Consider the following 16,928-nt stretch of genomic DNA (forward strand, 5'->3'; position numbering starts at 1 on the left):
ATTTCCAGCCACCATCTAGCATTTTCCCAACAAGTGCTGTTGACCCAAACATTTGAATCATCTCTTCATTATCTCCCTAGGACATAGCCATCAAAACCTGTAAATACCAATGACTATATGGCTTCTGCTTTGGTCTTTCCATTCCTGTCCTCTTACATCGATTCCACGGTTTTGAGGGCTATGTCCTACAGGATATCTAACAACCATTTTAGTCTTTTGTGCCTCTGCAGCTGTGCTCCAACTTTCCTCTTGTTCCTGAACATGGTCCTCTGAACCTTGGATAAAGGAGAACAAGACAGGGCTAGCCAAGCCTTTCCCCGCCCTGTCTCCTTCATCCAAGGCTCAGAGGACCATGTCCAAATAGTTATGTTTTTTAAGTGCTTACATTTAGGGACTGGTGTCCCCGAAAGACACTATACCTGGGTCACAAGTGTGCCTTTAGGGCAGCTATGCCCTGCACCTTTTGCACAAGCTATGTCCTGCACCTGTGCCACACAAAGTTGGTTGTTCTTGTTCCTCACCCTCGAACATGGCCCTCAACCTTTCGAACCTTGGATGAAGGAGACCTGGACAGGGCTAGCCAAGCCTTTCCCTGCCCTGTCTCCTTCATCCAAGGCTCAGAGGACCATGTCCAAATAGTTATGTTTTTTAAGTACTTTACATTTAGGGCCTTGTGTCCAGGGATGGATCAAGACCAAGTTGTGCCTGGGGCAAGGTCAGGTTTTGGCGCCTAAAGGTCAGGTTTTTGCGCCTAAACTGCCATTCATTTTGCCGCCTTTTTAAGAATTCATCAAACTGCGCCTGGGGCAAGATACCCGCTTGCCCCCCCCCCCCCCTAGATCCGTAGCTGCTGGTGTCCCCGAAAGACACTATACCTGGGTCACAAGTGTGCCTTTAGGGCAGCTATGCCCTGCACCTTTTGCACAAGCTATGTCCTGCACCTGTGCCACACAAAGTTGGTTGTTCTTGTTCCTCACCCTCGGACATGGCCCTCAACCTTTCGAACCTTGGATGAAGGAGACCAGGACAGGGCTAGCCAAGCCTTTCCCTGCTCTGTCTCCTTCATCCAAGGCTCAGAGGACCATGTCCAAATAGTAATGTTTTTTAAGTGCTTACATTTAGGGCCTGGTGTCCCCGAAAGACACTATACCTGGGTTACAACTGTGCTTTTTGGGCAGCTATGCCCTGCACCTTTTGCACAAGCTATGTCCTGCACCTGTGCCACACAAAGTTGGTTGTTCTTGTTCCTCACCCTTGGAAATGGTTGGAACCTGGGATGAAGGAGACCAGGACAGGGCTAGCCAAGACTTTTCCCTGCCCTGTCTCCTTCATCCCAGCTTCAGATTACCATGTCGAAGTAGTTATGTTTTGTATTTCCTTATCTACATAGTGCCTAGTGTCCCCCTCAAGGCACTATGTTGTTGGAAAGTTGGCCTAGTGGACCATTTGCATGTTTTTTTGAAAAATTTAGCACCATTACTGCACTATTTCTTGTTGGCCTTGGTGTCCATATTGCACTGATAATTAGCACTTGTAAATGTATCTCAAATTTTTTTTTTTGGGCAGACCACAATGGACCAAGACCAGTCCGATGCACAACCGCACTCCCTTGGACATGACCTTCTGATTCTGTGAGGTAGGAAACCTTTTACAACATGACATGGCATGGTTCAAAGTACACCTATGCCTTGCCATGTCATGTTGACTTTCCTGTATCCCAGGATTTGAAGGCCATTCCCAAGAGAGTCTATATACACACAACTATTGTCCATGACCATGCTATTGTACCATAGAACTGTTCTTTATGTTTAGTCTTCCATATTGGAAGAATGTTTTCATGTTGAAAAGTTGTTTATCTTCAAATAAAAAAAATTTGGTTTTACGTACCTCAGCGTGATCAATAGTTGTTCTTGTGGTGTGACTGCTCTCCTGAACCTGGTATCCTTCTTCTTTAGGTCATCCTTCACTATCTCCAAGAGGGTATCAAACCTAGGAGATGGAAAGGAAGAAGCTGTAAAGTTTGCTGTGGGACAAGGTGTTGGGTGGAGCATGGGGGAGGTGTGTTTAGAGGGGTTTGGGTGTTTTGTGGAGAGTGGGGGTGGTGTTTAGCTAGGTATACAGGGGAGAGGTGTTGTGGGGGTGAGGGAGGGGTGTTTAACTAGGTATACAGCGGTGAAGTGTTGTGGGGGTGAGGGTGGGGTGGGGTGTTTAGCTAGGTAAACAGGGGTTAGATGTTATGAGGGTGGGGTGTTTAGGGATGGTGCTGGGTGGTGTGTTTAGGTCTGGATACTTACAGGGGTATGGACATCCGGGTATAACTGTAGAACTTCTCTGGGTGTCGTCTCAGGTCCCGGTAGAGGCTCTGGAACTCTCCCTTCCTCTGCCTCCTCGCTAGTAGAGGGTGCACCCACCATCTCCTGTGAGGAGCACGCCTTCTTCCCACATAATAATAAGTAAAAATAAAAAAGGAGACAATTCCCAGGTAAAATGAGTACAAAAAGACTGGATCCATGGTCCAAACTGCAGTCTCTATATCCAGGGATGGTCTCCACACGTCAGGCTGTCTCCAACAATGACCCCAGGGCTTCTGCAAACCTCCCAGACCCCAAGAATTTATATAGTCTGTTATCTCTTTAAAAAACGGATCCGGATATCAACCGGATCCGTAACTGATGAAAAAACGAATGCAAACGGAACGGATCCGGAGTGCAACCGTACGCATCCGGTCCGGATGCGCACGAAACGGATCCGTACATCCGTTCCGTTTTTGGCAAAAACGCAAGTGTGAACGGGGCCTTAGAGCTGTTTCACACCAAGAGCGCTTTTCAAGAGTTTTCTGATCACCCATGCTTTCCAGTGTATTTGAAAAGGTCTTGGAAAATGAAATCCTATAGCTATTACACACCAAATCGCCCCAAAATTGCTAATTGGTAAGAAACCGCCCTTATGGCCCTTTTACACTGTGTCCATTGGGTTGCACCGCAACGGACAATATCATCACATTGCAATGCAATATTCTGACACAATAGGTGCCCATTAATGGTACAATGTTTTCATCAGATGCAATCTTTCTATGCAATATTTACGATCAAATTGTACAGAAATGATTCTTTGGTTGATTGGAACTGAAAATTCCATCTATCCAAAAGTTAGATTTTACGATTATATCTAAAGAGAGAAAATGCCCTAATCGACTGGTTTATGGGAACAATCGAGAATTACCTTCTGATTACTTTCGATTGTAAAAACTGTGTCAAAAGATCACATCTGATGAAAAAATGGTGCCGCTAATGGACACCTTAACATACAGGATATGCTTTAACTGGGTAATGTGCATGTTTAAAGCAGCAGTTAATAATACTTTATTTAATAAGCTTCACTGCATGGTCGCACCACACATCTAATGCACTGTGTGACTTTTTGGCACCATTCTGTTGTTACCATAATACATACCTCCCAACTTTTTGAGATGAGAAAGAGGGACACTTAAGCCACGCCCTGCCAAACCCCTGATCACACCCCTGACACACCCCTAGTCACACATACCGTAAAGATTGCATAAGAAAAATATGTTATTTTATAATTCAAACCACACTGGTCCTTTCTATTCTGGTTAATTTTCCTTCATAGTAACATTTTTAAATTAGTAATATATCAATTTAAAGGATGGGAATAAAGTTTACAGTCGATCAAAAACATTTTTAGTAGAGAAATATATTTACACTAGGGTGACCATATTTTGATTTCCAAAAAAAGAGGATGATCACAACAGCATGTGGGCGTGGTCATGGGTGGGGCCAAATATACAAGGCCTTAGCAGTGTGCTGTCCAACTTCGCGGGCATGGAGGGCCGTTTTTTTTTTCCAGACCACATGGTGGAGGGCTGGCCGACCACAAAATGCAATCAGATTTGCAGAAGATTTCCCCACAAAATGCAATGAGATTGGCAACAGATTGCCCCACAAATGGAATCAGACTGGCAGCATATTTCCCCACAAATGCAATCAGATTGGCAGCATATTTCTTTACAAAATGCAATGAGATTGGCAACAGATTTCCCCACAAATGGAATCAAATTGGCAGCATATTTCTCTACAAATGCTATGAGATTGGCAGCAGATTTCCCCACAAATGCAATCTTATTGGCAGCACATTTCCCCACAAATGCAATGAGATTGGCAGCACATTTCCCCACAAATGCAATGAGATTTGCAGCAGATTTCCCCACAAATGCTATGAGATTGGCAGCAGATTTCCCCACAAATGCTATGAGATTGCCAGCAGATTTCCCCACAAATGCTATGAGATTGGCAGCAGATTTCCCCACAAATGCAATCTTATTGGCAGCAGATTTCCCCACAAATGCAATCTTATTGGCAGCACATTTCCCCACAAATGCTATGAGATTGGCATCAGATTTCCCCACAAATGCTATGAGATTGGCATCAGATTTCCCCACAAATGCTATGAGATTGGCAGATTTCCCCACAAATGCTATGAGATTGGCAGCACATTTCCCCACAAATGCAATCTTATTGGCAGCATACATACCTCAGATCGGCAGGAGATAGAAGCCGAGTCAGCCACACGCCCACACCAGCCACGCGCCGGTGAATTTAAATGCAGGAAGTGACATCATCGGTCACGTCCAGCATTTAAAGTCCACCGTGCGGCTGCTATGCGCCGGTCTGGCTGGCTCCCATCATGAAGAGCCGTTTGGGAGCCAAACACGAGCCGGCTCTTTGGGAGCCGAGCCAGAAGAGCCGATGCTTAAAAAGTCGGAATTCCCATCACTAGACTGAGACTCAGTCTAGTGATAGGAATTCCGGCTCTTTAGAAAGCATCGGCTCTTCTAGCTTGCTTGGCCGCTCGGCTCCCTTTAAAGAGCAGGCTCGTGTTCGGCTCCCAAACGGCTCTTCACTACCGACTACCCGGACATTTCAAAAACCCAGGAGGACAGGTCGGAAAAAGTGGACCTGTCCGGGCAAAAGAGGACGCCTGGTCAGCCTAATTTACACAGAAAGAGGGACAAAGTCCTGAAAGAGGGACAAATTAGGAGGAAAGAGGGACAGGGCTCCCAAAGAGGGACTGTCCCTCCCAAAGAGGGACTGTCCCTCTCAAAGAGGAACACTTGGGAGCTATGATAAAACCACGTGCAGTGCGAATGGACCCTAAAGGGCCCTTTCACACTCAGACGGAAAATTGTGATTTTGGCACATTTTGCGTTTTGATTCCCGTTCAACAGAATGAGAAATACAACGCAATTGCCCCCCAAAAAGCGCTACATGCAGCGCATTTGCCATTTATGCAAATAGCAAAAGCTGCAATAATAATGATCCCATAGGGATACATTAGCAGCAGCACTCTAGTGTGAACCAGCCTGCTCTTCATATGCAAATACGTTTATGCATACAGATCTGTACATCAAGTCAAAGAGAGAGATTGCAGAAGAGAGAGGGACGGGAATCTATGTTTTATTAATACTTTTTTGGTTAAACAGAAGAAATTACAGTAACAACGACTGCAGCTGCAGCAGCTTACAACTGCAGCAGCGATGAAACGAGATACGAGAATCTTACTTCAAAACCATCTGTTGTTAGTTTTGCGTATTCCTTTATTTTACTCGTGACTACTCAACTTGAATGTGGTGCTGTTATAGCGACAGTGCGACACACACATTAAACCAGATAGATCTATGGCAGCAGCATGTGTCGTCCCCTCCCAATCTCGTCATCTCCAGCGGGTCCTCCTACAGACCGACGGAAGCGGAAGAGCTACGCTGTAATCATTGTGCTGTCTGCTGTGTTGTGTTTTCGCTGTCACTTTAGTTTTTGTTAATAAGTAGTTCAGGTTCACTATCAGGGGGACGTAAATGGCTGCCCAGTTGCCCCCGCTTCCTGCTCAGTTCAAAACCGTTCAGCATCATCTGAGGACCGCTCAGGAGCATGATAAGAGGGATCCGGTGGTGGCTTATTACTGTGAGTAGTGGGACACTCCAATTCATTTACAGTCATGTCTGACATGTACAGTATTCCTTCTGTTCACCCATACTCTGCTGCCAATGCCTCTCACCTATATGTATCCAGCTTGTTTTAAAAACCAATGTTAGTAAATGTTCTGCAGGTGTTATCTACTAATTTCCTACTTACTGTCTGTGTTAAAAAACAAAAACACACACATTTTTTTCCCTAAAAGAATGAATGTATTTCGACACGATATGAATTGAGCTTGGGAATGAAACTAACTTTATCAGCATGCCACCAGTAATAATCATTGAGGCTACGGTTACGTGGCAGTTGATCTCCCCAATACAGCAGGAACCGGAAAGTAGCGCCATGCGTTACTTGTGCGTTGTGGTTGATACAGTGAAACATATAGTAAATGAACAGTTAATGTATGCTGTACTTTTACTATAAATGCGCATGTTTTGTGGTAACACTGCATGCTGTTATACTGCAATGCATCAGCTGCGCTGGGAAAGCCACTATAGGTGGTACATTGCCGTGCGGCAAGCTGTGTTACAAGGTGGCAGTTATGCCAAATGCCAACGCACCACTTCAAGCCTAGCCTTAGGGGGTATATATATACATACATACATACATAGGTGTCATTAACGTGCAGAGCAAGACACACATTTTCTCACTCCCAGCTAAAGCACTTTCCTACCTTTATTTAGTCAGCAGGCGCCATTCAGCCAATCTGTAAAATATGTAATCTACGATTACGTCCAACCGAGGCCTCCCACCTGAATGCTAATTTATGCAATTTCTACTAGATTTGGTATGGCAAGCAAAGAGTGTATGACAGTACACCTGATTGGCTGACTGGCGCCTGCTGACCAAATAAAGGTAGGAAAGTGCTTTAGCTGGGAGTGAGCAAATGGTGTGTGTGTTGCAGTCAGCATGCAGTTCAGAGGCAGTGGGGTGAGTTCTCTGGTTGTGAGAGATCCAGGGCTCGATCGCACTTCCCTCTGGGTATTGCATGGTGGTTTGGGGGCCCCAGCCAGTGAGAGGGCCTGGGGCTCCTGGCCGTAGTGGGAACCAGTGTTTGTGATTTCAAGACATACATTTGTCAGTTGCAGGGTCTGGTTCCCGAGATGTGTCACTTATTTGAAAAATGCTAATACATTGCACTTAACAGAAAAAAATGTGTTTATGATGTAGTATTATAATGCAGAGCACAGAAACGCAACGGACGTATGAAAGGTGAAAGCAGAAGCATGAGTGGGTTGAGCATATCCGTACGATACATGTGGTGTACTGTATTGCAATAAAACACAATGTGAAAGAACCTAAAGATGGCAGCTGGGTAACTAATCCATCAGCTACTGTGTTTGATTGCCTCTGTTTCAGATCTGTGGAAGTTTGCATACAAGGTCAAAATTAAAGGGACCCTGAGAGGTGTTCTAAAAAAAGAAAACTGGACTTACCTGGGGCTTCCTCTAGTTCACGAGAACCCCGACATCCTCCTGGCCCCCTCCACGGTCCCACTGGCAGCTGCGGCAATGCACCAAGTTCGGGTGAAGTCACGCGTGTTCGCTATGCTGCATCATCACGCTGGCTGTCGTAAGAGTCCTGCGCACACGTGGCTCAGTCTTTAGAGAACCGTGCGTGTGCAAGACTCTTACGCCGGTGATGATGCGATGGACGAGGCCAGGAAGATGCCGGGGACCTCGTAGGCTGGAGGAAGACCCAGGTAAGTCCAGTTTTCTTTTTTTAGGACATTGCTCAGGGTCCCTTTTAAGCACATTTCTATTTAGCACTACTATTGTCATGCTACATACCATGTTCATATTGTCATTAAATGGAACCTGAGGCAACCAGAGGCCATACAGTGGTGTGGGCATGAGAGCAGACTCTTCCCACTGTGTCTGATCCTGCTAAGACGCTCCATGAGATGTATACCCCTCTATTAGTGGTTATGACTAGATCTATATACAGCTTTGCCCTGGAAGCTGCCATACTACTTTCGGGGCAAAGCTGCCGACTATATGTTGTTGCGGCAGTCAGTTACAATAAGTACATCATCATGCTGCTCATTGCAGATGTATGTGTTTATGCTTGCTGTATTAATATGCACCAGCACTTTACTGAAGCAACACATGACTTGTAGTGACCCTCTCTCTTCTCTGGTTTGTATACTGGACTATACTTTCGGTCTAGAGCAGGGATGTCAAACCGGTCCTTCGAGGGCCAAGGTCCTCACACATGTTTGACACAGCTCAAATTAATTGATGGATCTGAATCAAGAAAGGTGTGGTCCATCAGGTAGAACACATTCCCCTTTTTCTCAGTTCATCCTAAACACTGACCACAAATGTGGTCTTGGAGCCTAGGTTCTCAACGTGTGGTACGCATACCCCAGGGGGTACTTCTGATATTTTTTTACGGGGGTACTCGGGCTTGATGTACTTAACCAAGAATAACAAATTTTAGCATTTTAGAATATGATAAATCTTATTTAACCCCCCTGGCGGTATGAAAAATTCTGCCAGGGGGCAGCGCAGCAGTTTTTTTTATTTATTTATTTTTTTAAATCATGTAGCGAGCCCAGGGCTCGCTACATGATAGCCGCTGCTCAGCGGCATCCCCCCAGCCCCGCCGATCGCCTCCGGCGATAGGCGGTCAGGAAATCCCGTTCAAAGAACGGGATTTCCTGGAGGACTTCCCCCGTCGCCATGGCGACTGGGCAAGATGACGTCATTGGGAGTCCCGAACAACCCCTCGGCGCTGCCTGGCACTGATTGGCCAGGCAGCGCACGGGGTCTGGGGGGGGGGGGGGGGGGGGGGGGGGGCGCGCCGCATCAGATAGCGGCGATCGGGCCGGGGCCGGCGGCGATCAGAGTCCTGGCGCAGCTAGCAAAGTGCTAGCTGCGTCCAGCAAAAAAAAAATTATAATAAATCGGCCCAGCAGGGCCTGAGCGGCACCCTCCGGCGGCTTACCCCGTGTCCAGCACGGGGTTACCGCTAAGGAGGTTAAACAACGCCAAATTAGTGTTTTAGCTAATTAAAAGCAATAGTGAATGCTTGGAAATTGTTGAGAACCAATTATCATGTACTACGGTTAAATATAGATTTGTCAAGGGGTATTTGTGATAATGTTTACTATGCTAAGTGGTACTTGACGAGTAAAGGGCTACATATCAATAAATTGTTGAGAAACACTGGTCTAGAACACACTTGACTGTCATAATCAAATCTCCTCCTTCATGTCTACCTGTTTTCTAAAATGCAATATGGACAAGAATGAAATGGTAATTTTCCCACCTCACAATTCAATGTCTCTGCCGCCTGACTTCACTTTTTCTGTTGCTCGCTCCCTAGACGTAATACTGGACTTGAGTCTCTCATTCAAACCACACATTGACAAACTATCCTCTTATTGTCATCTCCACCTAAAAAACTTCTGCATCTGCCAATTTCTCACACAGGACACTACCAACCTTCTGGTGCATGCCCTGACTATTTCACGACTGGACTATTGCATCTTTCTGCTCTGCGGCCTCCCCGCTAACTGTTTAACCCCTCCACAGTCCATTATGAACTCTGCTGCACGACTCATCCACCTCTCCTCCTGCTTCTTCAACCAAACTATCCCGATATGTCAGTCCCTTTTTTTGGCTGCCAGTTACACAACGGATGCAATTTAAAATCCTTACTCTCACCTACAAAGCTCTCCACAACCTAGCTCCTTCTTAACTATAGTAACTTATTTTCAGATACCATTCTACAGGCAATCTCCGCTCTACTAACAATATTGTCCTGTCTTCCTTTCTGGTCACTTCTCACTCCTTCCTACAAGACTTTTCCTGATCCTTTCACCTTCTCTGAAACACCTACCCTTAGGCTACTTGCACACTAAGACGTTGCGTTAGGTGCCACGTTAAGGTCGCATAACGTGCACCTAACGCGACGCCTGGTGCTCTTCGTTGTGGACATCAGAGTAAGCTGCGCTCTGATGCGTCCGTGATGCGTACTCTTGTGCGCATGCGGCATCACGTGGTCCCGCCGGCCAATCACCGCACTTAATACACTCAGACCAGTTGCTGTTGAAATTTTGCTGTTGATTTTTATGGTGACAATATCGCTTTAACACATCTGCCATTCACTCACACTTATTTTTTTTTAGGCACAATCTGAAAACTCCCCTCTTCAGGCAAGCGTACTCTCCTACCTAGGACACTTCGGCCACTAGCCACCGTTTCTACCATCTCCTACACTGCTTCCCTTTGCCTACTGTCCTATCTCTTAAACCTTTAGACTTTTAGCCAGGGCTCTCTTCCCTTTCGTCTCACAATCTTGTTTAATGCGTGTGCATATCTTCCACTCCTGTGTAAAAATATGTAGTTGATCCCTGCATCAGCAGTAATCCACCGTTGTTTTGTATTGGTAGCTGTTGTATTGTTTGTTTATTTTGTATTGTTAGACCCTGTATGCTGTTGTACAGCACCACGGAAGATGCTGGTGCTATATAAATTAATAAGAATAATAATAATAGCCTGGAAGCCTCACCATATAACCTTTACCTGCTTACAAAGGACTTTTTGTGACCCCATAACCATGTCCCTGCTGGATCCTTTTTGTATGTTGCATAATTACAGTGAAAAATCAAACATGCTGAACAAATGTATAGCAAATTCCAAGACACAAAAGGATGAGAGAGCCCTGCCCTTGTGAGCTTACAATCTAAAGCGTTAGGGAAAGGTTTTTATTGCTGCTCTTGTCCCGTTGCAGAAATTTTCACCCACTTCCTGTTTTTGGGAATTCTGCGGAGCATTGATCTGAAAATTGGCTGATCCAGGGGCCAGGAACAAAGAACAGCAATGCAACCTAGTGTTAGTTGTCTCATTGACACTACTGTAGAGATGTCACCTCTTTTTGTCTGAACAAAGAGTAATATACATTTTGACAGATAGGGACATAGGACAGCCGTAAACATGCTCATTATATTCTAAACCTTTTCCACTCCATTCAAATGTAAAAAAAAAATATTTGTCCAATATGTGAACTGTAATTTAATGTGATATTAGCCTCAAAAACCTCTTCATAAAGGGAAAATGTGCCCTTTCCCCTGCACATTAAAGTCCTGGTTCACCCTCTTAGGGTGTTTGAGAGAACTCTTAGAGAGTTTGTAAGTATGAATAGAGCTCTATTCCTTTACCTGCCCAATTTTTGATATTTGCTGCAGCTGTTCACTGAGAGATCCCATGTGGAAAAGTCAAGTCACATGACCCAGGATCATTTCCCAGCTGGGGAGCTGCTATCACTACTGAGCACAGTCATCCCAAACACCCTTTCCCGTGATACTTATAGATTAACTCTTTGTAGCCAATGTTGCAGCAACAGAACCTAATTAATATGAGACGATGCTGTAGTTGCAGTACAGGCCACAATGAGTTGGAAAATTTTCACACTGCATCCGTTGCATTGAATTGAACAGTATAATTGCATCATTTTGCCAACATGCTGTGCGCATACTGGATGACTTGCGAGTTCACAGTTGTGGTGAAGCGTACTTTTTATGTACTGCATGCTACACTGTTTGTGTTGCATTGCACTTATTACACACAATGTGTCTTTTCCACCTCCGTTGTGATCCTGTTTCTCAGGAAGAGCAAAGCCTTGAAGTGCACTCAAGTAAAATAACAATAATTACCTTATTACAATGGCACTTATCAAGGGGTGGAATGTGTTAAGTAGGAAGTAAACAGTCACTTCTAGAAGGGGATTTGTTGAAAACAGAAAAAATGAGTAAGGTTAAAGTGAACCAGAAGCGAGGAAACTCTCTTCAGGTTAGACACTTGACTATATATAGGGAATGCTTTGGAACCTATAGAGCTTTCCTGGTCCTCACTCCATGCCCCTGTTCCACCGCTGCCCCTGATGGATTTATGCATCCTAGGTACTCCTTGGCAGGCTTGGGAAGTGTTGCATGTTTGAGTGCTTTCGATCTGGTTGTCTTCGGAAGTACTCAGGCACACGAGCATCGGAAGCCTGCATGAGGAGTGCCAAAGAAGTATTCAATCTGCAGGTCGAAGAACATCAACAGTGGACAGCAGTGGAACAACAGGATGGAGCAAGATCTTGTTTTACCTATGTGATTTTTAGTACCTACCAAAGGTAGTCTAAAGGGAGACAACTGCTAAACTTGTGCAAAGGGTCATGAGCTCCCAAGGCTCACTGATGCACATAGGGAGGGAGGGAAGGCCAGCATGTCTCAGCTGACCCACAGTGACACAAATTAGTTGAAGCATATTGCTGGGTTTTAGATGAAGCTGTTAGATTACATGATGAATATGGGACTATGTAGCTGCAGATCAGAGTGCCCATGCTTAACCCTGTCCGCTGTGGGAAGTGCCTATACTTTGCATATGAACATCGGAACTTGACCATGAAGTGGGTAGCCTGGTCTCATAAATCATGTTTTCCTTGCCCTCCAATTTCTCCATCTCTCTATCCTATCCATCCATGGGATGTACTGGAAAAAACAAGTCCAATTTATGAAGGAATACACAGGTGCTGAGAACTGCATGCAATAGAGACATCAGTACCACATAAAAAGCTTCAGTTCCACAGTAGGTTTAATATGTAATTGCTTGGGTGTGGTTTGAACATAGTTCTTTTCTGTGGCCATGGTAAGAAGAGGAGCAGGATCCTTTGACCATATTACACCCACAGCCTTATAATTGTGTACATTTGAAATCGGCGCCGGTAGACTTGGGCGCAGGATACAGCGGTATATGGCTGATCCTGCTTCTGCACAAGTCCGGGCCGATTTAATTACTATTCCCCCTCCAGGCCGCCATGGATAGTGGGGGAATGAAATAATTCGGCTTCCAGCGATTGCTGGAGGCCGAATTATTATGTTTTTAAGCAACTTCGGCTCTGTCTTCTGACGGCGCCGACGTTACTCACTGAGCGCTTCAATAGGAATGATTCCTATTGAAGTCTATGGAGGCGCCGGCTGCGCCCAAATCTAGCAGCGCTGAAAAGCACTGCTCCTTTATAATTCGAACAATACAATAGCTACTCCTCCACCATTAATGACATTTTTTGATATGTGGGCTGCTGCATCAAATTCAGGTTACCACCATCTTGAAAAACACAAATGCATGAGAAACACAAGTGCATGCAATGTTTGTGCAATTTTTATTTGCGATTCTGGGAGACCGTTTAATAGCTGTCCCAGCATGCAACACAATCCCGCCTCGGCAGGATGCCGTGGGGGTCTTCACTTTTTAAACATTTTAATTTAAAGAGAACCCTAAACTAAAAATAAAAAGTCAAAATAACCATACACAGGCCATACGTACCTCCTGTGTAGTCTACTACTCAATCTCTTTCTCCTCTCCTGTGTCCCATTTGTCCACTGTAATCAAATGTAATGGGAATTCTCCGTCCTCCATTTTAAAAATGGCCATGACCCCATAATAGCTTCCTGGCCAACACACTGTTAAACTGTAATTTCGCCCACTTGAGCCGTAGGGAAACATGGACATTACCTCGCACATTCAGTTGTAACTGACAGCAACTCATATATATCAGTTCTGACAAAATCTTGTCATAACTGGAAGGGATCACTGTAAGAAGAAAATGGTGAGCTTCTGAGAGGAACTGATGGTGAGGTTAGTATGTAATATTAATTTGCAGGTACATCATGTATTTATTTTAAATAATTTTACCCGCTTCAGGTTCCCTTTAATGTCAATTATTTTGCAAGGCATGATCAGTTTTTAGTTTGGGTCTTGGCTTGGCTGTTGTGAGTCTTTAGCCTGAAACACATATGGAGATCAGGTGTTGTGATTCCACTGACTGCAGTCTGCAGGTATGTGACTCAGACATTAATGAAGGCCAAAGATTAGAATGGTGACAAGTAATTGGCATTTTACAATAGGGCATGAAAATGTCAGCCTCTATTTTTCTTTCACTACAAGTTCTGTTAAGGGGAACTTATCACATTTTATCTGTTTTCAGCTTTAGGGCTCAGACATGCTATAAGCACTTTTCTATTAGAGCTTTCCCATTGACTTACATTAAAAGTGCCGATCGCAATTTGCAATTTTAACCACTTGCCGTCCACGAACTCATAACGCGCGTCGGCAAAGTGCCAGCTGCAGGACCAGCGACGCAGTTTTGCGTCGCGGGCTGCAGACTAATTAATCAGGAAGCAGCCGCTCGCGCGAGCGACTGCTTCCTGTCAATTCTCGGCGGGGGGCTCCGTGAATAGCCTGCGGGCCGCCGATCGCGGCTCGCAGGCTAAATGTAAACACAAGCGGAAATAACCTGCTTTGTTTACATTTGTACAACGCTGCTAACAGTAGCAACGTTGTACCAGATCAGCGATCCCCGGCCAATCAGCGGCCGGGGATCGCTGTCACATGACAGGCAGGAGCCTGTTAGAGGCTGCTCAGGACAGATCCGTTCCTGTGCAGCCTCGGATCTCCGAGGGAGGGAGGAGAGGGAGGGGGGAATTTCGCCGCGGAGGGGGGCTTTGAGGTGCCCCCCCCCCCCCCCGCAACACCCAGGCAGGAGCGATCAGACCCCACCCCAGCACATCATCCCCCTAGTGGGGAAAAAAGGGGGGCAATCTGGTCGCTCTGCCTGGTGTTTGATCTGTGCTGGGGGCTGCACAGCCCACCCAGCACAGATCAGCTAAAACAGCGCTGGTCCTTAAGGGGGGGTAAAGGCTGGGTCATCAAGTGGTTAATATGTCAATGGAAGCGTTTTTTTTTAAAAAGCTCTCAGAAACCTCTGATGGCCAAAAAGCGCTCAGAAAAGTTCTTATAGTGAGTCTGAGCCCTTAGTTAGACCTCTTTCACACAGAAAGATGAAGGCGGTGAATTCACAGCCTGACAAATGCTGCTTTGCACCGACTGGACGCACGGATGCTCGGCACGGGCAGTGGGAAGGCAGCTGCCACACTGAGTCACATGGGAGTGCGGCCATACTCAGACGAGACATGACAGTGTTCTTCCCAGAATTTTTTCCAGCCGGGTGGCATGAAAAAGTAGCCGGGTGGGTAGCAATCAGGGGAATGCAGGGCTGGCGCAAAAAAATGGGCTTTACCACAAAACCAAATGTGGGTGTGGCTTCGGTGGAGCTATGACTTTGGCAGGGATTAGATGGTGAGCTCCTCTGAGGAAAGTCAGTGACATGACTATGTACTCTGAAAAGTGCTGCAGGAGAGGTCAGTGCTGTATAAAATTACTGTATTTTTTGGACTAAGACTCACTTTTTTTCTCCCCCGAAAGTGGGGAAAAAAAGTCACTGTGTCTGATAGTCTATAGTCTATAGTATGGCATTTAAAGGGGGCCTAGATGCTTTCCTTGCGTTGAAAGACATCTATGGCTACAATTACTAGGTAATGCCCAATGATGTTGATCCAGGGATTTTATCTGATTGCCATCTGGTAAAAACAGGGAACACCAAGAGCCCCAATAGTGTAATACGTACTGGATAAGGTGGCAATAAGTTCGTATTGCTAGATACTCACAAGTCAGGGTCACCAGCAGGCAACCACTGTAAAGGCAGATGGGGAGATTATCCTGACCCCACTCAGGATTAAGAAGTCGCTCTGTAGACAGGAAAAAAGGGTAGCAACCCTCCACCAAGAGTGGACTCGAAATTGTATACAATAAACAGAGGCGCCAAAAGTATAACATTAGATTAAATGAGCTTAAAAACCAACTCAAATGGCAAAAATGAAGGAGGAAGTGGTGGTCTTACCTCCCTCAAGTAGACACGACAACGACTGCGATTCAAACAGTCAAACACATTTATTAGAAACGCCCCAAAACATTTTTACAATGCATTTCGCAGGCTCAATCCCGCTCCATCAGGCAATACAGGGAGGAGTATCAAGCGATCTGCACAAGGATTCAAGTTAAGATTCAAGTTAAGCACCTCTGTCTATGATTGCCATCTGGAGTCGGGAAGGAACTTTCCCCCCCTTTTTTTTTCCCTTTTGGGGCTAATTGGACCATGCCTTGTAAGGGTTTTTTGCCTTCCTCTGGATTAACAGGGATATGTGAGGGAGCAGGCTGGTGTTGTACTTTGTTCTCTGGTTGAACTCGATGGACGTACTTCTTTTTTCAACCCAAATAACTATGTAACTATAGTCCAAATGCAGGGAGTTACTTGTGAATGCCTGCCAATACGAACCTCCAACCCGAAGCAATGTCGGGGACTCCCTGTACTGTGCCCATGCAGAGAAGGACACAGGGACAAACAAAAGACACGAGAACACAAAGGGGTATAGAGGAGGACAAAAAGGGACACAAAGAGGCATAGAGGAGGCCAGAGGCGGACACGAGTTACAAGGGGGCATAATCTACAAGATGCCCATTCACCATGGATGCACAAGGTTTAGTCTATATTTTTTCCCCCTGGTTTTTGTCCTCTAAATGTAGGTGCGTCTTATTGTCAGGAACGTCTTATAGTCTTAAAAATATGGTAATAATAGTATGGTAGGACATTAGACTATGACTATGGAAGGTATTAGGGCCGGTTCACACGGACGCTTGGCGGCGTCTACCGTCAAGCGTTCGGGACCCGTCGGCTAAACTCTCCCATTCAAGTGAATAGGAGCGTTTAGCATTGCGCGGTTACCGTCGATTACCGTCGATTGCATAAACGCGGCGTTCTGATCCCGATTTAACGCATCGTTTCGGCCGTCCCTAGAAGCCGCATGCAACGTCCAGGGACGGCTAGCCGGCGCGGCTATATGTCCCCCTGCGGGGACGAGAAACGCCGATCGCGACGATCTCTGTACCGCCGCCACCGAACGGGACGTCGCAGGACGACGCGACTTCCTGGCCACCCCAACGCCGCCTGCCGTCCGTGTGAACCGGCCCTTAAGGTGGCCACTAACTATACAATTTGCTGAGCAATCATTTACAAGCAATTCTTCATATGAATGATCATCAATCT

General features: G+C 45.7%; 1 protein-coding gene across 2 annotated transcripts in view; it reads left to right on the forward strand.

Moving 5' to 3' along the window:
* Positions 1 to 5,658: 5,658 nt before the first annotated feature.
* Positions 5,659 to 16,928, forward strand: part of VTA1 (vesicle trafficking 1) — a 329,615-nt gene continuing 318,345 nt past the window's right edge. The window contains exon 1 of one of the 2 annotated variants that reach the window (XM_068232038.1): positions 5,659 to 5,978. In XM_068232038.1, coding sequence (XP_068088139.1) covers positions 5,873 to 5,978 — 106 coding nt within the window. In that variant the 5' untranslated portion in view covers positions 5,659 to 5,872. The remainder of the gene's footprint in view (positions 5,979 to 16,928) is intronic. The other variant, XM_068232037.1, reaches the window with a different exon arrangement.

Source organism: Hyperolius riggenbachi, chromosome 4, assembly GCF_040937935.1.
Source record: "Hyperolius riggenbachi isolate aHypRig1 chromosome 4, aHypRig1.pri, whole genome shotgun sequence".
In the NCBI taxonomy this organism is placed as follows: Eukaryota; Metazoa; Chordata; class Amphibia; order Anura; family Hyperoliidae; genus Hyperolius; species Hyperolius riggenbachi.